Below are 26,390 nucleotides of genomic sequence, written 5' to 3'. Positions count from 1 at the left end.
GCAACATTGAAACATATAGAGTAGCAATAGAGCAACATTGAAACCTTTAGAGTAGCGATAGAGCAACATTGAAACCTTTAGAGTAACAATAGAGCAACATTGAAACGTTTAGAGTAACAATAGAGTAACATTGAAACGTTTAGAGTAACAATAGAGCAACATAGAAACGTTTAGAGTAACAATAGAGCAACATTGAAATGTTTAGAGTAGCAATAGAGCAACATTGAAACTGATAGAGAAGCAATAGAGCAACATTGAAACGTTTAGAGTAACAATAGAGCAACATTGAAACGTTTAGAGTAGAAATAGAGCAACATTAAAATGTTTAGAGTAGCAATAGAGCAACATTGAAACATATAGAGAAACAATAGAGCAACATTGAAACATTAAGAGTAACAATAGAGCAACATTGAAACATTAAGAGTAACAATAGAGCAACATTGAAACGTTTAGAGTAGCAATAGAGCAACATTGAAACATATAGAGTAGCAATAGAGCAACATTGAAACCTCTAGAGTAGCGATAGAGCAACATTGAAACCTTTAGAGTAACAATAGAGCAACATTGAAACGTTTAGAGTAACAATAGAGTAACATTGAAACGTTTAGAGTAACAATAGAGCAACATAGAAACGTTTAGAGTAACAATAGAGCAACATTGAAACCTTTAGAGTAACAATAGAGCAACATTGAAATGTTTTGAGTAGCAATAGAGCAACATTGAAACGTTTAGAGTAGCAATAGAGCAACATTGAAACGTTTAGAGTAACGATAGAGCAACATTAATAGAGCAACATTGAAACGTTTAGAGTAGCAATAGAGCAACATTGAAATGTTTAGAGTAACGATAGAGCAACAGTGAAACGTTTAGAGTAACGATAGAGCAACATTGAAGGGTTTAGAGTAACGATAGAGCAACATTGAAACCTTTAGAGTAACAATAGAGCAACATTGAAACGTTTAGAGTAGCAATAGAGCAACATTGAAACATTTAGAGTAGCAATAGAGCAACATTGAAACATATAGAGTAACAATAGAGCAACAATGAAACATTAAGAGTAACAATAGAGCAACATTGAAACGTTTAGAGTAGCAATAGAGCAACATTGAAACATAGAGTAACAATAGAGCAACATTGAAACGTTTAGAGTAGCAATAGAGCAACATTGAAACGTTTAGAGTAGCAATAGAGCAACATTGAAACAGAGTAACAATAGAGCAACATTGAAACGTTTAGAGTAGCAATAGAGCAACATTGAAACCTTTAGAGTAGCGATAGAGCAACATTGAAACCTTAAGAGTAACAATAGAGCAACATTGAAACGTTTAGAGTAACAATAGAACAACATTGAAACGTTTAGAGTAACAATAGAGCAAAATTGAAACCTTTAGAGTAACAATAATGCAACATTGAAACGTTTAGAGTACCAATAGAGCAACATTGAAACGTTTAGAGTAACAATAGAGCAACATTGAAACGTTTAGAGTAACAATAGAGTAACATTGAAACGTTTAGAGTAACAATAGAGCAACATAGAAACGTTTAGAGTAACAATAGAGCAACATTGAAATGTTTAGAGTAGCAATAGAGCAACATTGAAACTGATAGAGAAGCAATAGAGCAACATTGAAACGTTTAGAGTAACAATAGAGCAACATTGAAACGTTTAGAGTAGAAATAGAGCAACATTAAAATGTTTAGAGTAGCAATAGAGCAACATTGAAACATATAGAGTAACAATAGAGCAACATTGAAACATTAAGAGTAACAATAGAGCAACATTGAAACATTAAGAGTAACAATAGAGCAACATTGAAACGTTTAGAGTAGCAATAGAGCAACATTGAAACATATAGAGTAGCAATAGAGCAACATTGAAACCTCTAGAGTAGCGATAGAGCAACATTGAAACCTTTAGAGTAACAATAGAGCAACATTGAAACGTTTAGAGTAACAATAGAGTAACATTGAAACGTTTAGAGTAACAATAGAGCAACATAGAAACGTTTAGAGTAACAATAGAGCAACATTGAAACCTTTAGAGTAACAATAGAGCAACATTGAAATGTTTTGAGTAGCAATAGAGCAACATTGAAACGTTTAGAGTAGCAATAGAGCAACATTGAAACGTTTAGAGTAACGATAGAGCAACATTAATAGAGCAACATTGAAACGTTTAGAGTAGCAATAGAGCAACATTGAAATGTTTAGAGTAACGATAGAGCAACAGTGAAACGTTTAGAGTAACGATAGAGCAACATTGAAGGGTTTAGAGTAACGATAGAGCAACATTGAAACCTTTAGAGTAACAATAGAGCAACATTGAAACGTTTAGAGTAGCAATAGAGCAACATTGAAACATTTAGAGTAGCAATAGAGCAACATTGAAACATATAGAGTAACAATAGAGCAACAATGAAACATTAAGAGTAACAATAGAGCAACATTGAAACGTTTATAGTAGCAATAGAGCAACATTGAAACATAGAGTAACAATAGAGCAACATTGAAACGTTTAGAGTAGCAATAGAGCAACATTGAAACGTTTAGAGTAGCAATAGAGCAACATTGAAACAGAGTAACAATAGAGCAACATTGAAACGTTTAGAGTAGCAATAGAGCAACATTGAAACCTTTAGAGTAGCGATAGAGCAACATTGAAACCTTAAGAGTAACAATAGAGCAACATTGAAACGTTTAGAGTAACAATAGAACAACATTGAAACGTTTAGAGTAACAATAGAGCAAAATTGAAACCTTTAGAGTAACAATAATGCAACATTGAAACGTTTAGAGTACCAATAGAGCAACATTGAAACGTTTAGAGTAACAATAGAGCAACATTGAAACGTTTAGAGTAACAATAGAGCAACATTGAAATGTTTTGAGTAGCAATAGAGCAACATTGAAACGTTTAGAGTAGCAATAGAGCAACATTGAAACGTTTAGAGTAACAATAGAGCAACATTGAAACGTTTAGAGTAACGATAGAGCAACATTAATAGAGCAACATTGAAACGTTTAGAGTAGCAATAGAGCAACATTGAAACATTTAGAGTAGCAATAGAGCAACATTGAAACGTTTAGTTTAGCAATAGAGCAACATTGAAACATATAGAGTAACAATAGAGCAACATTGAAACATTAAGAGTAACAATAGAGCAACATTGAAACGTTTAGAGTAGCAATAGAGCATTATTGAAACATATAGAGTAACAATAGAGCAACATTGAAACGTTTAGAGTAGCAATAGAGCAACATTGAAACATTTAGAGTAGCAATAGAGCAACATTGAAACATATAGAGTAACAATAGATTAACATTGAAACATTAAGAGTAACAATAGAGCAACATTGAAACATTTAGATTAGCAATAGAGCAACATTGAAACCTTTAGAGTAGCGATAGAGCAACATTGAAACCTTAAGAGTAACAATAGAGCAACATTGAAACGTTTAGAGTAGCAATAGAACAACATTGAAACGTTTAGAGTAGCAATAGAACAACATTGAAACGTTTAGAGTAGCAATAGAACAACATTGAAACGTTTAGAGTAGCAATAGAACAACATTGAAACCTTTAGAGTAACAAAAGAGCAACATTGAAACATTTAGAGAAGCAATAGAGCAACATTGAAACGTTTAGAGTAACAATAAAAGCAACATTGAAACGTTTAATGTAACGATAGAGCAACATTGAAACGTTTAGAGTAGCAATAGAGCAACATTGAAACGTTTAGAGTAACAATATAGCAACATTGAAACAGATAGAGAAACAATAGAGCAACATTGAAACGTTAAGAGTAACAATAGAGCAACATTGAAACGTTTAGAGTAGCAATAGAGCAACATTGAAACGTTTAGAGTAGCAATAGAGCAACATTGAAACATATAGGGCCCTATCTTGCACCCAGCGCAATTGACTTTGTACACCGACGCATGTGTCATTCCTATTTTGCACCCGCGCAAAGCGCGCTTTTCCCTCCACAGAAGCACGTCGCTAAAATAGTGAATGAACTTGCGCTCCCTGGGCGGTTCAGCGCAAAAAAGGAGGCGTGTTCCGGCGCAAACAATCCCTGGTGCTATTTTGCTGTTCCATTAAACAATTGCGCCACTGACCAGAAAAAACCTAGTCTAAAGTCAGTGGCGCGTTGAGCGTTGTTCAATATGCTATTTTAAGGGCGCATGCTTGACCATAATGTATAGCGTGGCCAACGCGCATACACTTTGCTCATGTAACCTACACAGATGCAACAGTTATTTTTGCAAATCATAAATTGTTACACTAAAAAAATATTAACACATGAGATGACGGAAATCATTGTGGTGTGCCACGAAGATGTGAAAAAATAGGCATAAATCTAGTGATTCAGGCTAATTGTAATAATTAAGGATAAGACCTGTTTGCCCAATAGTGGCAAGACATATGTAGCCTATATAAGGACATCTGACAAATTGGTTTGTCCGTCAAGAACCAGGAAAAAAAATCGACTAAAAAACTGAAAGACTGAAAAAAAAAAGACTGTGAAATCACCTTTACCACAATGTACAACATTACAACTTCACTTCTCTGTCTTTCACTGCTCTTACAAGAACATCAGTCTCCTCGGCTGTGAACCGCTCCTGGCGTGCGCCTGGTAAATACGCCATAATAATAGCAATCCATAATGGAACTTGCGCACCTGCTTTTAAAGGGAATGTTGGATGACGCTCGGATTGGTTTATTCACGTTATGCCCAAACCACACCTATGAATAATGAAGCTACTTCAGACCAACCCATTTTAGATTTTTTTGAAACCTTTAGAGTAGCGATAGAGCAACATTGAAACCTTAAGAGTAACAATAGAGCAACATTGAAACGTTTAGAGTAACAATAGAACAACATTGAAACGTTTAGAGTAACAATAGAGCAAAATTGAAACCTTTAGAGTAACAATAATGCAACATTGAAACGTTTAGAGTACCAATAGAGCAACATTGAAACGTTTAGAGTAACAATAGAGCAACATTGAAACGTTTAGAGTAACAATAGAGCAACATTGAAATGTTTTGAGTAGCAATAGAGCAACATTGAAACGTTTAGAGTAGCAATAGAGCAACATTGAAACGTTTAGAGTAACAATAGAGCAACATTGAAACGTTTAGAGTAACGATAGAGCAACATTAATAGAGCAACATTGAAACGTTTAGAGTAGCAATAGAGCAACATTGAAACATTTAGAGTAGCAATAGAGCAACATTGAAACGTTTAGTTTAGCAATAGAGCAACATTGAAACATATAGAGTAACAATAGAGCAACATTGAAACATTAAGAGTAACAATAGAGCAACATTGAAACGTTTAGAGTAGCAATAGAGCATTATTGAAACATATAGAGTAACAATAGAGCAACATTGAAACGTTTAGAGTAGCAATAGAGCAACATTGAAACATTTAGAGTAGCAATAGAGCAACATTGAAACATATAGAGTAACAATAGATTAACATTGAAACATTAAGAGTAACAATAGAGCAACATTGAAACATTTAGATTAGCAATAGAGCAACATTGAAACCTTTAGAGTAGCGATAGAGCAACATTGAAACCTTAAGAGTAACAATAGAGCAACATTGAAACGTTTAGAGTAGCAATAGAACAACATTGAAACGTTTAGAGTAGCAATAGAACAACATTGAAACGTTTAGAGTAGCAATAGAACAACATTGAAACGTTTAGAGTAGCAATAGAACAACATTGAAACGTTTAGAGTAGCAATAGAACAACATTGAAACCTTTAGAGTAACAAAAGAGCAACATTGAAACATTTAGAGAAGCAATAGAGCAACATTGAAACGTTTAGAGTAACAATAAAAGCAACATTGAAACGTTTAATGTAACGATAGAGCAACATTGAAACGTTTAGAGTAGCAATAGAGCAACATTGAAACGTTTAGAGTAACAATATAGCAACATTGAAACAGATAGAGAAACAATAGAGCAACATTGAAACGTTAAGAGTAACAATAGAGCAACATTGAAACGTTTAGAGTAGCAATAGAGCAACATTGAAACGTTTAGAGTAGCAATAGAGCAACATTGAAACATATAGGGCCCTATCTTGCACCCAGCGCAATTGACTTTGTACACCGACGCATGTGTCATTCCTATTTTGCACCCGCGCAAAGCGCGCTTTTCCCTCCACAGAAGCACGTCGCTAAAATAGTGAATGAACTTGCGCTCCCTGGGCGGTTCAGCGCAAAAAAGGAGGCGTGTTCCGGCGCAAACAATCCCTGGTGCTATTTTGCTGTTCCATTAAACAATTGCGCCACTGACCAGAAAAAACCTAGTCTAAAGTCAGTGGCGCGTTGAGCGTTGTTCAATATGCTATTTTAAGGGCGCATGCTTGACCATAATGTATAGCGTGGCCAACGCGCATACACTTTGCTCATGTAACCTACACAGATGCAACAGTTATTTTTGCAAATCATAAATTGTTACACTAAAAAAATATTAACACATGAGATGACGGAAATCATTGTGGTGTGCCACGAAGATGTGAAAAAATAGGCATAAATCTAGTGATTCAGGCTAATTGTAATAATTAAGGATAAGACCTGTTTGCCCAATAGTGGCAAGACATATGTAGCCTATATAAGGACATCTGACAAATTGGTTTGTCCGTCAAGAACCAGGAAAAAAAATCGACTAAAAAACTGAAAGACTGAAAAAAAAAAGACTGTGAAATCACCTTTACCACAATGTACAACATTACAACTTCACTTCTCTGTCTTTCACTGCTCTTACAAGAACATCAGTCTCCTCGGCTGTGAACCGCTCCTGGCGTGCGCCTGGTAAATACGCCATAATAATAGCAATCCATAATGGAACTTGCGCACCTGCTTTTAAAGGGAATGTTGGATGACGCTCGGATTGGTTTATTCACGTTATGCCCAAACCACACCTATGAATAATGAAGCTACTTCAGACCAACCCATTTTAGATTTGCGCCGGGCGCAAGAGCCATTTATCCCGCAAGGAAAATAGCAACAGCGCCGAGACCCGCCCACAAAGTTACTTGCGCTTCGCGCTTTGACATTTGCGTTTCAGATCGTTAAAATAGGGCCCATAGAGTAACAATAGATTAACATTGAAACATTAAGAGTAACAATAGAGCAACATTGAAACATTTAGAGTAGCAATAGAGCAACATTGAAACCTTTAGAGTAGCGATAGAGCAACATTGAAACATTGAAACATTTAGAGTAACAATAGAGCAACATTGAAACGTTTAGAGTAACAATAGAGCAACATAGAAACGTTTAGAGTAACAATAAAGCAACATTGAAACGTTTAGAGTAACAATAGAGCAACATAGAAACGTTTAGAGTAACAATAAAGCAACATTGAAACCTTTAGAGTAACAATAGAGCAACATTGAAACGTTTAGAGTAGCAATAGAACAACATTGAAACTTTTAGAGTAGCAATAGAGCAACATTGAAACTTTTAGAGTAGCAATAGAGCAACATTGAAACGTTTAGAGTAGCAATAGAAGAACATTGAAACGTTTAGAGTAGCAATAGAACAACATTGAAACGTTTAGAGTAGCAATAGAACAACATTGAAACCTTTAGAGTAACAAAAGAGCAACATTGAAACATTTAGAGAAGCAATAGAGCAACATTGAAACGTTTAGAGTAACAATAAAAGCAACATTGAAACGTTTAATGTAACGATAGAGCAACATTGAAACGTTTAGAGTAGCAATAGAGCAACATTGAAACGTTTAGAGTAACAATAGAGCAACATTGAAACAGATAGAGAAGCAATAGAGCAACATTGAAACGTTTAGAGTAGCAATAGAGAAACATTGAAACGTTTAGAGTAGCAATAGAGCAACATTGAAACGTTTAGAGTAACAATATAGCAACATTGAAACAGATAGAGAAGCAATAGAGCAACATTGAAACGTTTAGAGTAACAATAGAGCAACATTGAAACGTTTAGAGTAGCAATAGAGCAACATTGAAACGTTTAGAGTAACAACAGAGCAACATTGAAACATTTAGAGTAGCAATAGAGCAACATTGAAACGTTAAGAGTAACAATAGAGCAACATTGAAACCTTTAGAGTAGCGATAGAGCAACATTGAAACGTTTAGAGTAGCAATAGAGCAACATTGAAACGTTTAGAGTAGCAATAGAGCAACATTGAAACATTTAGAGTAGCAATAGAGCAACATTGAAACGTTAAGAGTAACAATAGAGCAACATTGAAACCTTTAGAGTAGCGATAGAGCAAAACGGAAACATTTTTAGTAGCGATAGGGATATATTGAGATGTTTCAAGTAGGGATAGATATCATGCTTAGACATTTAAAGTATCAGTAGAACGACACTGAGACACTGAACATATAGAATCTGGTTTATATGTGAATGATGTTGATTATTGAGGTGAGTGACGAGTGAGTTGTGATGTACTGACCTGTCTCCTGTGTCTTCATCAGGAATGGACAGTGTGTGAAGCATCCGTTTGTTGATTTGTATCATTTGACTGTCATTAATAACAGAAACTAATACACTGCTGCCTCCTCCAGCTCTGAGGTGATTCTGATGCTGCAGGAGGTCAGAGTTCACTCCACAATCTGAGGATTTTACTGGGAAAGGGTCCGAGCGGATCTCCCACGGCCTGACGACCCAACCAGAGTTTTGCCTTCAGTATGTGGATCATGAACTCCTTGAGAAACGCAGTATAATGCGCAAATGGACGCTGCCATGGAAACTGCCTAAGTTGCCGTGTGGACTGTGGTTGCACGTTGTGCTGGTTGTCAGCCGTGTGTGTGTGTGTGATGGTGACAGCGTCGCTGGGCAGGCGTCTGTGACTGACTGTTCCAAACATGAACGGCACACCAGGAATTACGACTACATGGAAGGAGGGGACGTTCGAATACGACGCCTCTATAGTCGCACACAGTGGTTTCTCATGATCGACGAGAACGGGAACATCAACGGAACGCAGGATCCTAACAACTGCTACAGTAAGAGCTCATCAGTCACTTATGACACATCTGTCTGAGGGTGTACCTTCATTTCAGAGCATATGGTTGGTCTTCATGTTTCTGTTGTGTGTCAGGAGCTTCACAGCGGATTTATCACTGGAGAGACTCTGAAACATTAGCAATAGAACAAGTTTGAGACAATTAAAGTAATGATAGAGCGACACAGACATTGAAAGTAGCGATAGAGTGACACTGAGACATTAAAAGTAGCGATAGAGAGACACTGAGACATTAAAAGTAGCGATAGAGAGACACTGAGACATTAAAAGTAGCGATAGAGAGACACTGAGACATTAAAAGTAATGATAGAGAGACACAGACATTGAAAGTAGCGATAGAGCGACACTGAGACATTAAAAGTAATGATAGAGCGACACAGACATTGAAAGTAGCGATAGAGTGACACTGAGACATTAAAAGTAGAGATAGAGAGACACTGAGACATTAAAAGTAGCGATAGAGAGACACTGAGACATTAAAAGTAGCGATAGAGCGACACTGAGACATTAAAAGTAATGATAGAGCGACACAGACATTGAAAGTAGCGATAGAGCGACACTGAGACATTAAAAGTAACGATAGAGTGACACTGAGACATTAAAAGTAGCGATAGAGTGACACTGAGACATTAAAAGTAGCGATAGAGAGACACTGAGACATTAAAAGTAGCGATAGAGTGACACTAAGACATTAAAAGTAGCGATAGAGAGACACTGGGAAATTAAAAGTAACGATAGAGCGACACTGAGACATTAAAAGTAGCGATAGAGCGACACTGAGACATTAAAAGTAGCGATAGAGAGACACTGAGACATTAAAAGTAGCGATAGAGCGACACTGAGACATTAAAAGTAGCGATAGAGAGACACTGAGACATTAAAAATAGCGATAGAGCGACACTGAGACATTAAAAGTAGCGATAGAGAGACACTGGGAAATTAAAAGTAACGATAGAGCGACACTGAGACATTAAAAGTAGCGATAGAGAGACACTGAGACATTAAAAGTAGCGATAGAGCGACACTGAGACATTAAAAGTAGCGATAGAGAGACACTGGGAAATTAAAAGTAGCGATAGAGCGACACTGAGACATTAAAAGTAGCGATAGAGAGACACTGAGACATTAAAAGTAGCGATAGAGCGACACTGAGACATTAAAAGTAGCGATAGAGAGACACTGAGACATTAAAAGTAGCGATAGAGAGACACTGAGATATTAAAAGTAGCGATAGAGTGACACTAAGACATTAAAAGTAGCGATAGAGAGACACTGAGACATTAAAAGTAGCGATAGAGCGACACTGAGACATTAAAAGTAGCGATAGAGAGACACTGGGACATTAAAAGTAGCGATAGAGCGACACTGAGACATTAAAAGTAGCGATAGAGAGACACTGGGACATTAAAAGTAGCGATAGAGACACACTGAGACATTAAAAGTAGCGATAGAGCGACACTGAGACATTAAAAGTAGCGATAGAGAGACACTGAGACATTAAAAGTAGCGATAGAGAGACACTGGGACATTAAAAGTAGCGATAGAGCGACACTGAGACATTAAAAGTAGCGATAGAGAGACACTGGGACATTAAAAGTAGCGATAGAGACACACTGAGACATTAAAAGTAGCGATAGAGAGACACTGGGACATTAAAAGTAGCGATAGAGACACACTGAGACATTAAAAGTAGCGATAGAGCGACACTGAGACATTAAAAGTAGCGATAGAGAGACACTGAGACATTAAAAGTAGCGATAGAGAGACACTGAGACATTAAAAGTAGCGATAGAGCGACACTGAGACATTAAAAGTAGCGATAGAGAGACACTGAGACATTAAAAGTAGCGATAGAGAGACACTGGGACATTAAAAGTAGCGATAGAGCGACACTGAGACATTAAAAGTAGCGATAGAGAGACACTGGGACATTAAAAGTAGCGATAGAGACACACTGAGACATTAAAAGTAGCGATAGAGAGACACTGGGACATTAAAAGTAGCGATAGAGACACACTGAGACATTAAAAGTAGCGATAGAGAGACACTGGGACATTAAAAGTAGCGATAGAGAGACACTGGGACATTAAAAGTAACGATAGAGCGACACTGAGACATTAAAAGTAGCGATAGAGAGACACTGAGACATTAAAAGTAGCGATAGAGCGACACTGAGACATTAAAAGTAGCGATAGAGAGACATTGAGACATTAAAAGTAGCGATAGAGCGACACTGAGACATTAAAAGTAGCGATAGAGACACACTGAGACATTAAAAGTAGCGATAGAGAGACACTGGGACATTAAAAGTAGCGATAGAGAGACACTGGGACATTAAAAGTAACGATAGAGAGACACTGAGACATTACACTGAGACATTAAAAGTAGCGATAGAGAGACACTGAGACATTACACTGGGACATTAAAAGTAGCGATAGAGAGACACTGGGACATTAAAAGTAACGATAGAGCGACACTGAGACATTAAAAGTAGCGATAGAGAGACACTGAGACATTACACTGAGACATTAAAAGTAGCGATAGAGCGACACTGAGACATTAAAAGTAGAGATAGAGGGACACTGAGACATTAAAAGTAGCGATAGAGCGACACTGAGACATTAAAAGTAGCGATAGAGAGACACTGAGACATTAAAAGTAGCGATAGAGCGACACTGAGACATTAAAAGTAGCGATAGAGACACACTGAGACATTAAAAGTAGCGATAGAGAGACACTGGGACATTAAAAGTAGCGATAGAGAGACACTGGGACATTAAAAGTAACGATAGAGAGACACTGAGACATTACACTGAGACATTAAAAGTAGCGATAGAGAGACACTGGGACATTAAAAGTAGCAATAGAGACACACTGAGACATTAAAAGTAGCGATAGAGAGACACTGGGACATTAAAAGTAGCGATAGAGACACACTGAGACATTAAAAGTAGCGATAGAGAGACACTGGGACATTAAAAGTAGCGATAGAGAGACACTGGGACATTAAAAGTAACGATAGAGCGACACTGAGACATTAAAAGTAGCGATAGAGAGACACTGAGACATTACACTGAGACATTAAAAGTAGCGATAGAGAGACACTGAGACATTAAAAGTAGCGATAGAGACACACTGAGACATTAAAAGTAGCGATAGAGCGACACTGGGACATTAAAAGTAACGATAGAGCGACACTGAGACATTAAAAGTAGCGATAGAGAGACACTGGGACATTAAAAGTAGCGATAGAGAGACACTGGGACATTAAAAGTAACGATAGAGCGACACTGAGACATTAAAAGTAGCGATAGAGCGACACTGAGACATTAAAAGTAGCGATAGAGAGACACTGGGACATTAAAAGTAGCGATAGAGCGACACTGAGACATTAAAAGTAGCGATAGAGAGACACTGGGACATTAAAAGTAGCGATAGAGACACACTGAGACATTAAAAGTAGCGATAGAGAGACACTGGGACATTAAAAGTAGCGATAGAGACACACTGAGACATTAAAAGTAGCGATAGAGAGACACTGGGACATTAAAAGTAGCGATAGAGAGACACTGGGACATTAAAAGTAACGATAGAGCGACACTGAGACATTAAAAGTAGCGATAGAGAGACACTGAGACATTACACTGAGACATTAAAAGTAGCGATAGAGCGACACTGAGACATTAAAAGTAGAGATAGAGGGACACTGAGACATTAAAAGTAGCGATAGAGCGACACTGAGACATTAAAAGTAGCGATAGAGAGACACTGAGACATTAAAAGTAGCGATAGAGCGACACTGAGACATTAAAAGTAGCGATAGAGACACACTGAGACATTAAAAGTAGCGATAGAGAGACACTGGGACATTAAAAGTAGCGATAGAGAGACACTGGGACATTAAAAGTAACGATAGAGCGACACTGAGACATTAAAAGTAGCGATAGAGAGACACTGAGACATTAAAAGTAGCGATAGAGACACACTGAGACATTAAAAGTAGCGATAGAGCGACACTGGGACATTAAAAGTAACGATAGAGCGACACTGAGACATTAAAAGTAGCGATAGAGAGACACTGGGACATTAAAAGTAGCGATAGAGAGACACTGGGACATTAAAAGTAACGATAGAGCGACACTGAGACATTAAAAGTAGCGATAGAGCGACACTGAGACATTAAAAGTAGCGATAGAGAGACACTGGGACATTAAAAGTAGCGATAGAGCGACACTGAGACATTAAAAGTAGCGATAGAGAGACACTGGGACATTAACAGTAGCGATAGAGACACACTGAGACATTAAAAGTAGCGATAGAGAGACACTGGGACATTAAAAGTAGCGATAGAGACACACTGAGACATTAAAAGTAGCGATAGAGAGACACTGGGACATTAAAAGTAGCGATAGAGAGACACTGGGACATTAAAAGTAGCGATAGAGAGACACTGAGACATTACACTGAGACATTAAAAGTAGCGATAGAGCGACACTGAGACATTAAAAGTAGAGATAGAGGGACACTGAGACATTAAAAGTAGCGATAGAGCGACACTGAGACATTAAAAGTAGCGATAGAGAGACACAGAGACATTAAAAGTAGCGATAGAGCGACACTGAGACAATAAAAGTAGAGATAGAGGGACACTGAGACAATAAAAGTAGCGATAGAGCGACACTGAGACATTAAAAGTAGCGATAGAGCGACACAGAGACATTAAAAGTAGCGATAGAGCGACACTGAGACAATAAAAGTAGCGATAGAGAGACACTGAGACATTAAAAGTAGCGATAGAGTGACACTGAGACATTAAAAGTAACGATAGAGAGACACTGAGATATTAAAAGTAGCGATAGAGCGACACTGAGACATTAAAAGTAGCGATAGAGAGACACTGAGACATTAAAAGTAGCGATAGAGCGACACAGAGACATTAAAAGTAGCGATAGAGCGACACTGAGACAATAAAAGTAGCGATAGAGAGACACTGAGACATTAAAAGTAGCGATAGAGAGACACTGAGACATTAAAAGTAGCGATAGAGCGACACTGAAACATTAAAAGTAGCGATAGAGCGACACTGAGACATTAAAAGTAGCGATAGAGCGACACTGAGACATTAAAAGTAGCGATAGAGCGACACTGAGACATTAAAAGTAGCGATAGAGAGACACTGAGACATTAAAAGTAGCGATAGAGCGACACTGAGACATTAAAAGTAGCGATAGAGCGACACTGAGACATTAAAAGTAGCGATAGAGCGACACTGAGACATTAAAAGTAGCGATAGAGAGACACTGAGACATTAAAAGTAGCGATAGAGCGACACTGAGACATTAAAAGTAGCGATAGAGCGACACTGAGACATTAAAAGTAGCGATAGAGAGACACTGAGACATTAAAAGTAGCGATAGAGCGACACTGAGACATTAAAAGTAGCGATAGAGCGACACTGAGACATTAAAAGTAGCGATAGAGAGACACTGAGACATTAAAAGTAGCGATAGAGCGACACTGAGACATAAAAAGTAGCGATAGAGCGACACTGAGACATTAAAAGTAGCGATAGAGCGACACTGAGACATTAAAAGTAGCGATAGAGCGACACTGAGACATTAAAAGTAGCGATAGAGCGACACTGAGACATTAAAAGTAGCGATAGAGAGACACTGAGACATTAAAAGTAGCGATAGAGAGACACTGAGACAATAAAAGTAGCGATAGAGCGACACTGAGACATTAAAAGTAGCGATAGAGCGACACTGAGACATTAAAAGTAGCGATAGAGAGACACTGAGACATTAAAAGTAGCAATAGAGAGACACTGAGACATTAAAAGTAGCGATAGAGAGACACTGAGACATTAAAAGTAGCGATAGAGCGACACTGAGACATTAAAAGAAGCGATAGAGAGACACTGAGACATTAAAAGTAGCGATAGAGCGACACTGAGACATTAAAAGTAGCGATAGAGAGACACTGAGACATTAAAAGTAGCGATAGAGAGACACTGAGACATTAAAAGTAGCGATAGAGCGACACTGAGACATTAAAAGTAGCGATAGAGAGACACTGAGACATTAAAAGTAGCGATAGAGTGACACTGAGACATTAAAAGTAGCGATAGAGAGACATTGAGACATTAAAAGTAGCGATAGAGCGACACTGAGACATTAAAAGTAGCGATAGAGCGACACTGAGATATTAAAAGTAGCGATAGAGCGACACTGAGACATTAAAAGTAGCGATAGAGAGACATTGAGACATTAAAAGTAGCGATAGAGAGACATTGAGACATTAAAAGTAGCGATAGAGAGACATTGAGACATTAAAAGTAGCGATAGAGAGACATTTAGACATTAAAAGTAGCGATAGAGAGACACTGAGACATTAAAAGTAGCGATAGAGTGACACTGAGACATTAAAAGTAGCGATAGAGAGACATTGAGACATTAAAAGTAGCGATAGAGCGACACTGAGACATTAAAAGTAGCGATAGAGCGACACTGAGACATTAAAAGTAGTGATAGAGTGACACTGAGACATTAAAAGTAGTGATAGAGCGGCACTGAGACATTAAAAGTAGCGATAGAGAGACACTGAGACATTAAAAGTAGCGATAGAGTGACACTGAGACATTAAAAGTAGCGATAGAGAGACATTGAGACATTAAAAGTAGCGATAGAGCGACACTGAGACATTAAAAGTAGCAATAGAGAGACACTGAGACATTAAAAGTAACAATAGAGCGACACTGAGATATTAAAAGTAGCGATAGAGCGACACTGAGACATTAAAAGTAGCGATAGAGAGACATTGAGACATTAAAAGTAGCGATAGAGAGACATTGAGACATTAAAAGCAGCGATAGAAAGACACTGAGACATTAAAAGTAGCGATAGAGCGACACTGAGACATTAAAAGTAGCGATAGAGCGACACTGAGACATTAAAAGTAGCGATAGAGCGACACTGAGACATTAAAAGTAGCGATAGAGTGACACTGAGACATTAAAAGTAGCGATAGAGTGACACTGAGACATTAAAAGTAGCGATAGAGTGACACTGAGACATTAAAAGTAGCGATAGAGCGACACTGAGACATTAAAAGTAGCGATAGAGTGACACTGAGACATTAAAAGTAGCGATAGAGCGACACTGAGACATTAAAAGTAGCGATAGAGCGACACTGAGACATTAAAAGTAGCGATAGAGCGACACTGAGACATTAAAAGTAGCGATAGAGTGACACTGAGACATTAAAAGTAGCGATAGAGTGACACTGAGACATTAAAAGTAGCGATAGAGAGACACTGAGACATTAAAAGTAGCGATAGAGCGACACTGAGATATTAAAAGTAGCGATAGAGCGACACTGAGATATTAAAAGTAGCGATAGAGTGACACTGAGACATTAAAAGTAGCGATAGAGAGACACTGAGACATTAAAAGTAGCGATAGAGTGACACTGAGACATTAAAAGTAGCGATAGAGCGACACTGAGATATTAAAAGTAGCGATAGAGTGACACTGAGACATTAAAAGTAGCGATAGAGAGACACTGAGACATTAAAAGTAGCGATAGAGCGACACTGAGATATTAAAAGTAGCGATAGAGCGACACTGAGATATTAAAAGTAACGATAGAGCGACACTGAGATATTAAAAGTAGCGATAGAGAGACACTGAGACATTAAAAGTAGCGATAGAGAGACACTGAGACATAAAAAGTAGCGATAGAGCGACACTGAGATATTAAAAGTAGCGATAGAGCGACACTGAGATATTAAAAGTAACGATAGAGCGACACTGAGATATTAAAAGTAGCGATAGAGCGACAATGAGACATTAAAAGTAACGATAGAGCGACACTGAGAAATAAAAGTAGCGATAGAGTGACACTAAGACATTAAAAGTAGCGATAGAGTGACACTGAGACATTAAAAGTAGCGATAGAGCGACACTGAGACATTAAAAGTAACGATAGAGCGACACTGAGACATTAAAAGTAGCGATAGAGAGACACTGAGACATTAAAAGTAGCGATAGAGCGACACTGAGACATTAAAAGTAGCGATAGAGCGACACTAAGACATTAAAAGTAGCGATAGAGTGACACTGAGACATTAAAAGTAGCGATAGAGAGACACTGAGACATTAAAAGTAGCGATAGAGTGACACTGAGACATTAAAAGTAGCGATAGAGAGACACTGAGACATTAAAAGTAGCGATAGAGCGACACTGAGATATTAAAAGTAACGATAGAGCGACACTGAGATATTAAAAGTAGCGATAGAGCGACACTGAGACATTAAAAGTAACGATAGAGCGACACTGAGACATTAAAAGTAGCGATAGAGTGACACTAAGACATTAAAAGTAGCGATAGAGAGACACTGAGACATTAAAAGTAGCGATAGAGCGACACTGAGACATTAAAAGTAGCGATAGAGCGACACTAAGACATTAAAAGTAGCGATAGAGTGACACTAAGACATTAAAAGTAGCGATAGAGAGACACTGAGACATTAAAAGTAGCGATAGAGCGACACTGAGACATTAAAAGTAGCGATAGAGCGACACTAAGACATTAAAAGTAGCGATAGAGTGACACTGAGACATTAAAAGTAGCGATAGAGAGACACTGAGACATTAAAAGTAGCGATAGAGTGACACTGAGACATTAAAAGTAGCGATAGAGAGACACTGAGACATTAAAAGTAGCGATAGAGCGACACTGAGATATTAAAAGTAACGATAGAGCGACACTGAGATATTAAAAGTAGCGATAGAGCGACACTGAGACATTAAAAGTAACGATAGAGCGACACTGAGACATTAAAAGTAGCGATAGAGTGACACTAAGACATTAAAAGTAGCGATAGAGAGACACTGAGACATTAAAAGTAGCGATAGAGAGACACTGAGACATTAAAAGTAGCGATAGAGAGACACTGAGACATTAAAAGTAGCGATAGAGAGACACTGAGACATTAAAAGTAGCGATAGAGCGACACTGAGACATTAAAAGTAGCGATAGAGCGACACTGAGACATTAAAAGTAGCGATAGAGTGACACTGAGACATTAAAAGTAGCGATAGAGAGACACTGAGACATTAAAAGTAGCGATAGAGCGACACTGAGATATTAAAAGTAGCGATAGAGAGACACTGAGACATTAAAAGTAGCGATAGAGCGACACTGAGATATTAAAAGTAGCGATAGAGTGACACTGAGACATTAAAAGTAGCGATAGAGAGACACTGAGACATTAAAAGTAGCGATAGAGCGACACTGAGATATTAAAAGTAGCGATAGAGCGACACTGAGATATTAAAAGTAACGATAGAGCGACACTGAGATATTAAAAGTAGCGATAGAGAGACACTGAGACATTAAAACTAGCGATAGAGAGACACTGAGACATTAAAAGTAGCGATAGAGCGACACTGAGATATTAAAAGTAGCGATAGAGCGACACTGAGATATTAAAAGTAACGATAGAGCGACACTGAGATATTAAAAGTAGCGATAGAGCGACACTGAGACATTAAAAGTAACGATAGAGCGACACTGAGAAATAAAAGTAGCGATAGAGCGACACTGAGACATTAAAAGTAGCGATAGAGTGACACTAAGACATTAAAAGTAGCGATAGAGTGACACTGAGACATTAAAAGTAGCGATAGAGCGACACTGAGAAATAAAAGTAGCGATAGAGCGACACTGAGACATTAAAAGTAGCGATAGAGCGACACTGAGACATTAAAAGTAGCGATAGAGTGACACTAAGACATTAAAAGTAGCGATAGAGTGACACTGAGACATTAAAAGTAGCGATAGAGCGACACTGAGACATTAAAAGTAGCGATAGAGTGACACTGAGACATTAAAAGTAGCGATAGAGTGACACTGAGACATTAAAAGTAGCGATAGAGAGACACTGAGATATTAAAAGTAGCGATAGAGAGACACTGAGACATTAAAAGTAACGATAGAGCGACACTGAGACATTAAAAGTAGCGATAGAGTGACACTAAGACATTATAAGTAGCGATAGAGTGACACTGAGACATTAAAAGTAGCGATAGAGTGACACTGAGACATTAAAAGTAGCGATAGAGTGACACTGAGACATTAAAAGTAGCGATAGAGAGACACTGAGACATTAAAAGTAGCGATAGAGAGACACTGAGACATTAAAAGTAGCGATAGAGAGACACTGAGACATTAAAAGTAGCGATAGAGTGACACTGAGACATTAAAAGTAGCGATAGAGTGACACTGAGACATTAAAAGTAGCGATAGAGTGACACTGAGACATTAAAAGTAGCGATAGAGTGACACTGAGACATTAAAAGTAGCGATAGAGAGACACTGAGACATTAAAAGTAGCGATAGAGTGACACTGAGACATTAAAAGTAGCGATAGAGTGACACTAAGACATTAAAAGTAGCGATAGAGAGACACTGAGACATTAAAAGTAGCGATAGAGCGACACTGAGACATTAAAAGTAGCGATAGAGCGACACTGAGACATTAAAAGTAGCGATAGAGTGACACTAAGACATTAAAAGTAGCGATAGAGAGACACTGAGACATTAAAAGTAGCGATAGAGCGACACTGAGACATTAAAAGTAGCGATAGAGAGACACTGAGACATTAAAAGTAGCGATAGAGCGACACTGAGATATTAAAAGTAGCGATAGAGCGACACTGAGATATTAAAAGTAACGATAGAGCGACACTGAGATATTAAAAGTAGCGATAGAGCGACACTGAGACATTAAAAGTAACGATAGAGCGACACTGAGAAATAAAAGTAGCGATAGAGTGACACTAAGACATTAAAAGTAGCGATAGAGTGACACTGAGACATTAAAAGTAGCGATAGAGCGACACTGAGACATTAAAAGTAACGATAGAGCGACACTGAGACATTAAAAGTAGCGATAGAGAGACACTGAGACATTAAAAGTAGCGATAGAGCGACACTGAGACATTAAAAGTAGCGATAGAGCGACACTGAGATATTAAAAGTAGCGATAGAGCGACACTGAGACATTAAAAGTAGCGATAGAGAGACATTGAGACATTAAAAGTAGCGATAGAGAGACATTGAGACATTAAAAGCAGCGATAGAGTGACACTGAGACATTAAAAGTAGCGATAGAGAGACACTGAGACATTAAAAGTAGCGATAGAGTGACACTGAGACATTAAAAGTAGCGATAGAGAGACACTGAGACATTAAAAGTAGCGATAGAGCGACACTGAGATATTAAAAGTAACGATAGAGCGACACTGAGATATTAAAAGTAGCGATAGAGCGACACTGAGACATTAAAAGTAACGATAGAGCGACACTGAGACATTAAAAGTAGCGATAGAGTGACACTAAGACATTAAAAGTAGCGATAGAGAGACACTGAGACATTAAAAGTAGCGATAGAGAGACACTGAGACATTAAAAGTAGCGATAGAGAGACACTGAGACATTAAAAGTAGCGATAGAGAGACACTGAGACATTAAAAGTAGCGATAGAGCGACACTGAGACATTAAAAGTAGCGATAGAGCGACACTGAGACATTAAAAGTAACGATAGAGCGACACTGAGACATTAAAAGTAGCGATAGAGCGACACTGAGACGTTAAAAGTAACGATAGAGCGACACTGAGACATTAAAAGTAGCGATAGAGCGACACTGAGACATTAAAAGTAACGATAGAGCGACACTGAGACATTAAAAGTAGCGATAGAGAGACACTGAGACATTAAAAGTAGCGATAGAGCGACACTGAGACATTAAAAGTAGCGATAGAGCGACACTCAGACATTAAAAGTAGCGATAGAGTGACACTGAGACATTAAAAGTAGCGATAGAGAGACACTGAGACATTAAAAGTAGCGATAGAGTGACACTGAGACATTAAAAGTAGCGATAGAGCGACACTGAGACATTAAAAGTAGCGATAGAGCGACACTGAGACATTAAAAGTAGCGATAGAGAGACACTGAGACATTAAAAGTAGCGATAGAGCGACACTGAGACATTAAAAGTAGCGATAGAGTGACACTGAGACATTAAAAGTAGCGATAGAGCGACACTGAGACATTAAAAGTAGAGATAGAGAGACATTGAGACATTAAAAGTAACAATAGAGCGACACTGAGATATTAAAAGTAGCGATAGAGCGACACTGAGACATTAAAAGTAGCGATAGAGAGACATTGAGACATTAAAAGTAGCGATAGAGAGACATTGAGACATTAAAAGCAGCGATAGAAAGACACTGAGACATTAAAAGTAGTGATAGAGCGACACTGAGACATTAAAAGTAGCGATAGAGCGACACTGAGACATTAAAAGTAGCGATAGAGAGACACTGAGACATTAAAAGTAGCGATAGAGTGACACTGAGACATTAAAAGTAGCGATAGAGTGACACTGAGACATTAAAAGTAGCGATAGAGACACACTGAGACATTAAAAGTAGCGATAGAGTGACACTGAGACATTAAAAGTAGCGATAGAGACACACTGAGACATTAAAAGTAGCGATAGAGTGACACTGAGACATTAAAAGTAGCGATAGAGCGACACTGAGACATTAAAAGTAGCGATAGAGTGACACTGAGACATTAAAAGTAGCGATAGAGCGACACTGAGACATTAAAAGTAGCGATAGAGTGACACTGAGACATTAAAAGTAGCGATAGAGTGACACTGAGACATTAAAAGTAGCGATAGAGAGACACTGAGACATTAAAAGTAGCGATAGAGTGACACTGAGACATTAAAAGTAGCGATAGAGAGACACTGAGACATTAAAAGTAGCGATAGAGTGACACTGAGACATTAAAAGTAGCGATAGAGTGACACTGAGACATTAAAAGTAGCGATAGAGTGACACTGAGACATTAAAAGTAGCGATAGAGAGACACTGAGATATTAAAAGTAGCGATAGAGAGACACTGAGACATTAAAAGTAACGATAGAGCGACACTGAGACATTAAAAGTAGCGATAGAGTGACACTGAGACATTAAAAGTAGCGATAGAGTGACACTGAGACATTAAAAGTAGCGATAGAGTGACACTGAGACATTAAAAGTAGCGATAGAGTGACACTGAGACATTAAAAGTAGCGATAGAGTGACACTGAGACATTAAAAGTAGCGATAGAGTGACACTGAGACATTAAAAGTAGCGATAGAGAGACACTGAGACATTAAAAGTAGCGATAGAGTGACACTGAGACATTAAAAGTAGCGATAGAGAGACACTGAGACATTAAAAGTAGCGATAGAGACACACTGAGACATTAAAAGTAGCGATAGAGAGACACTGAGACATTAAAAGTAGCGATAGAGCGACACTGAGATATTAAAAGTAACGATAGAGCGACACTGAGATATTAAAAGTAGCGATAGAGAGACACTGAGACATTAAAAGTAGCGATAGAGAGACACTGAGACATTAAAAGTAGCGATAGAGCGACACTGAGATATTAAAAGTAGCGATAGAGCGACACTGAGATATTAAAAGTAACGATAGAGCGACACTGAGATATTAAAAGTAGCGATAGAGCGACACTGAGACATTAAAAGTAACGATAGAGCGACACTGAGACATTAAAAGTAGCGATAGAGTGACACTAAGACATTAAAAGTAGCGATAGAGTGACACTGAGACATTAAAAGTAGCGATAGAGACACACTGAGACATTAAAAGTAGTGATAGAGAGACACTGAGACATTAAAAGTAGTGATAGAGCGACACTGAGACATTAAAAGTAGCGATAGAGAGACACTGAGACATTAAAAGTAGCGATAGAGTGACACTGAGACATTAAAAGTAGCGATAGAGCGACACTGAGATATTAAAAGTAGCGATAGAGTGACACTGAGACATTAAAAGTAGCGATAGAGTGACACTGAGACATTAAAAGTAGCGATAGAGTGACACTGAGACATTAAAAGTAGCGATAGAGTGACACTGAGACATTAAAAGTAGCGATAGAGTGACACTGAGACATTAAAAGTAGCGATAGAGTGACACTGAGACATTAAAAGTAGCGATAGAGAGACACTGAGACATTAAAAGTAGCGATAGAGTGACACTGAGACATTAAAAGTAGCGATAGAGTGACACTAAGACATTAAAAGTAGCGATAGAGAGACACTGAGACATTAAAAGTAGCGATAGAGCGACACTGAGACATTAAAAGTAGCGATAGAGCGACACTGAGACATTAAAAGTAGCGATAGAGTGACACTAAGACATTAAAAGTAGCGATAGAGAGACACTGAGACATTAAAAGTAGCGATAGAGCGACACTGAGACATTAAAAGTAGCGATAGAGAGACACTGAGACATTAAAAGTAGCGATAGAGCGACACTGAGATATTAAAAGTAGCGATAGAGCGACACTGAGATATTAAAAGTAACGATAGAGTGACACTGAGACATTAAAAGTAACGATAGAGGGACACTGAGACATTAAAAGTAGCGATAGAGCGACACTGAGATATTAAAAGTAGCGATAGAGCGACACTGAGACATTAAAAGTAACGATAGAGCGACACTGAGAAATAAAAGTAGCGATAGAGAGACACTGAGACATTAAAAGTAGCGATAGAGCGACACTGAGATATTAAAAGTAGCGATAGAGCGACACTGAGATATTAAAAGTAACGATAGAGTGACACTGAGACATTAAAAGTAACGATAGAGGGACACTGAGACATTAAAAGTAGCGATAGAGCGACACTGAGATATTAAAAGTAGCGATAGAGCGACACTGAGACATTAAAAGTAGCGATAGAGCGACACTGAGAAATAAAAGTAGCGATAGAGCGACACTGAGACATTAAAAGTAACGATAGAGCGACACTGAGAAATAAAAGTAGCGATAGAGTGACACTGAGACATTAAAAGTAGCGATAGAGCGACACTGAGACATTAAAAGTAACGATAGAGCGACACTGAGACATTAAAAGTAGCGATAGAGAGACACTGAGACATTAAAAGTAGCGATAGAGCGACACTGAGACATTAAAAGTAGCGATAGAGCGACACTAAGACATTAAAAGTAGCGATAGAGTGACACTGAGACATTAAAAGTAGCGATAGAGAGACACTGAGACATTAAAAGTAGCGATAGAGTGACACTGAGACATTAAAAGTAGCGATAGAGAGACACTGAGACATTAAAAGTAGCGATAGAGCGACACTGAGATATTAAAAGTAACGATAGAGCGACACTGAGATATTAAAAGTAGCGATAGAGCGACACTGAGACATTAAAAGTAACGATAGAGCGACACTGAGACATTAAAAGTAGCGATAGAGTGACACTAAGACATTAAAAGTAGCGATAGAGAGACACTGAGACATTAAAAGTAGCGATAGAGAGACACTGAGACATTAAAAGTAGCGATAGAGAGACACTGAGACATTAAAAGTAGCGATAGAGAGACACTGAGACATTAAAAGTAGCGATAGAGCGACACTGAGACATTAAAAGTAGCGATAGAGCGACACTGAGACATTAAAAGTAACGATAGAGCGACACTGAGACATTAAAAGTAGCGATAGAGCGACACTGAGACGTTAAAAGTAACGATAGAGCGACACTGAGACATTAAAAGTAGCGATAGAGCGACACTGAGACATTAAAAGTAACGATAGAGCGACACTGAGACATTAAAAGTAGCGATAGAGAGACACTGAGACATTAAAAGTAGCGATAGAGCGACACTGAGACATTAAAAGTAGCGATAGAGCGACACTCAGACATTAAAAGTAGCGATAGAGTGACACTGAGACATTAAAAGTAGCGATAGAGAGACACTGAGACATTAAAAGTAGCGATAGAGTGACACTGAGACATTAAAAGTAGCGATAGAGCGACACTGAGACATTAAAAGTAGCGATAGAGCGACACTGAGACATTAAAAGTAGCGATAGAGAGACACTGAGACATTAAAAGTAGCGATAGAGCGACACTGAGACATTAAAAGTAGCGATAGAGTGACACTGAGACATTAAAAGTAGCGATAGAGCGACACTGAGACATTAAAAGTAGAGATAGAGAGACATTGAGACATTAAAAGTAACAATAGAGCGACACTGAGATATTAAAAGTAGCGATAGAGCGACACTGAGACATTAAAAGTAGCGATAGAGAGACATTGAGACATTAAAAGTAGCGATAGAGAGACATTGAGACATTAAAAGCAGCGATAGAAAGACACTGAGACATTAAAAGTAGTGATAGAGCGACACTGAGACATTAAAAGTAGCGATAGAGCGACACTGAGACATTAAAAGTAGCGATAGAGAGACACTGAGACATTAAAAGTAGCGATAGAGTGACACTGAGACATTAAAAGTAGCGATAGAGTGACACTGAGACATTAAAAGTAGCGATAGAGACACACTGAGACATTAAAAGTAGAGATAGAGTGACACTGAGACATTAAAAGTAGCGATAGAGACACACTGAGACATTAAAAGTAGCGATAGAGTGACACTGAGACATTAAAAGTAGCGATAGAGCGACACTGAGACATTAAAAGTAGCGATAGAGTGACACTGAGACATTAAAAGTAGCGATAGAGAGACACTGAGACATTAAAAGTAGCGATAGAGTGACACTGAGACATTAAAAGTAGCGATAGAGTGACACTGAGACATTAAAAGTAGCGATAGAGTGACACTGAGACATTAAAAGTAGCGATAGAGTGACACTGAGACATTAAAAGTAGCGATAGAGTGACACTGAGACATTAAAAGTAGCGATAGAGTGACACTGAGACATTAAAAGTAGCGATAGAGAGACACTGAGACATTAAAAGTAGCGATAGAGTGACACTGAGACATTAAAAGTAGCGATAGAGAGACACTGAGACATTAAAAGTAGCGATAGAGTGACACTGAGACATTAAAAGTAGCGATAGAGTGACACTGAGACATTAAAAGTAGCGATAGAGTGACACTGAGACATTAAAAGTAGCGATAGAGAGACACTGAGATATTAAAAGTAGCGATAGAGAGACACTGAGACATTAAAAGTAACGATAGAGCGACACTGAGACATTAAAAGTAGCGATAGAGTGACACTGAGACATTAAAAGTAGCGATAGAGTGACACTGAGACATTAAAAGTAGCGATAGAGCGACACTGAGACATTAAAAGTAGCGATAGAGTGACACTGAGACATTAAAAGTAGCGATAGAGAGACACTGAGACATTAAAAGTAGCGATAGAGTGACACTGAGACATTAAAAGTAGCGATAGAGAGACACTGAGACATTAAAAGTAGCGATAGAGCGACA

At 38.1% G+C, this 26,390-nt stretch overlaps 1 protein-coding gene across 2 annotated transcripts in view; it reads left to right on the top strand.

Moving 5' to 3' along the window:
* The window catches only part of fgf7 (fibroblast growth factor 7), a 52,082-nt gene that overhangs the window by 1,499 nt on the left and 24,193 nt on the right, over window positions 1–26,390 (top strand). The window contains exon 2 of one of the 2 annotated variants that reach the window (XM_079825218.1): window positions 8,578–9,018. In XM_079825218.1, the coding sequence (XP_079681344.1) occupies window positions 8,736–9,018 (283 nt within the window). In that variant the 5' untranslated portion in view covers window positions 8,578–8,735. Of the gene's footprint in view, window positions 1–8,550; window positions 9,019–26,390 lie in introns of both variants that reach the window. The other variant, XM_079825219.1, reaches the window with a different exon arrangement.

The sequence above is a fragment of the Gobio gobio genome (genome assembly GCF_949357685.1).
Source record: "Gobio gobio genome assembly, chromosome: 9".
Classification (NCBI taxonomy): Eukaryota; Metazoa; Chordata; class Actinopteri; order Cypriniformes; family Gobionidae; genus Gobio; species Gobio gobio.
This window is presented reverse-complemented; position numbering and strand designations above follow the sequence as displayed.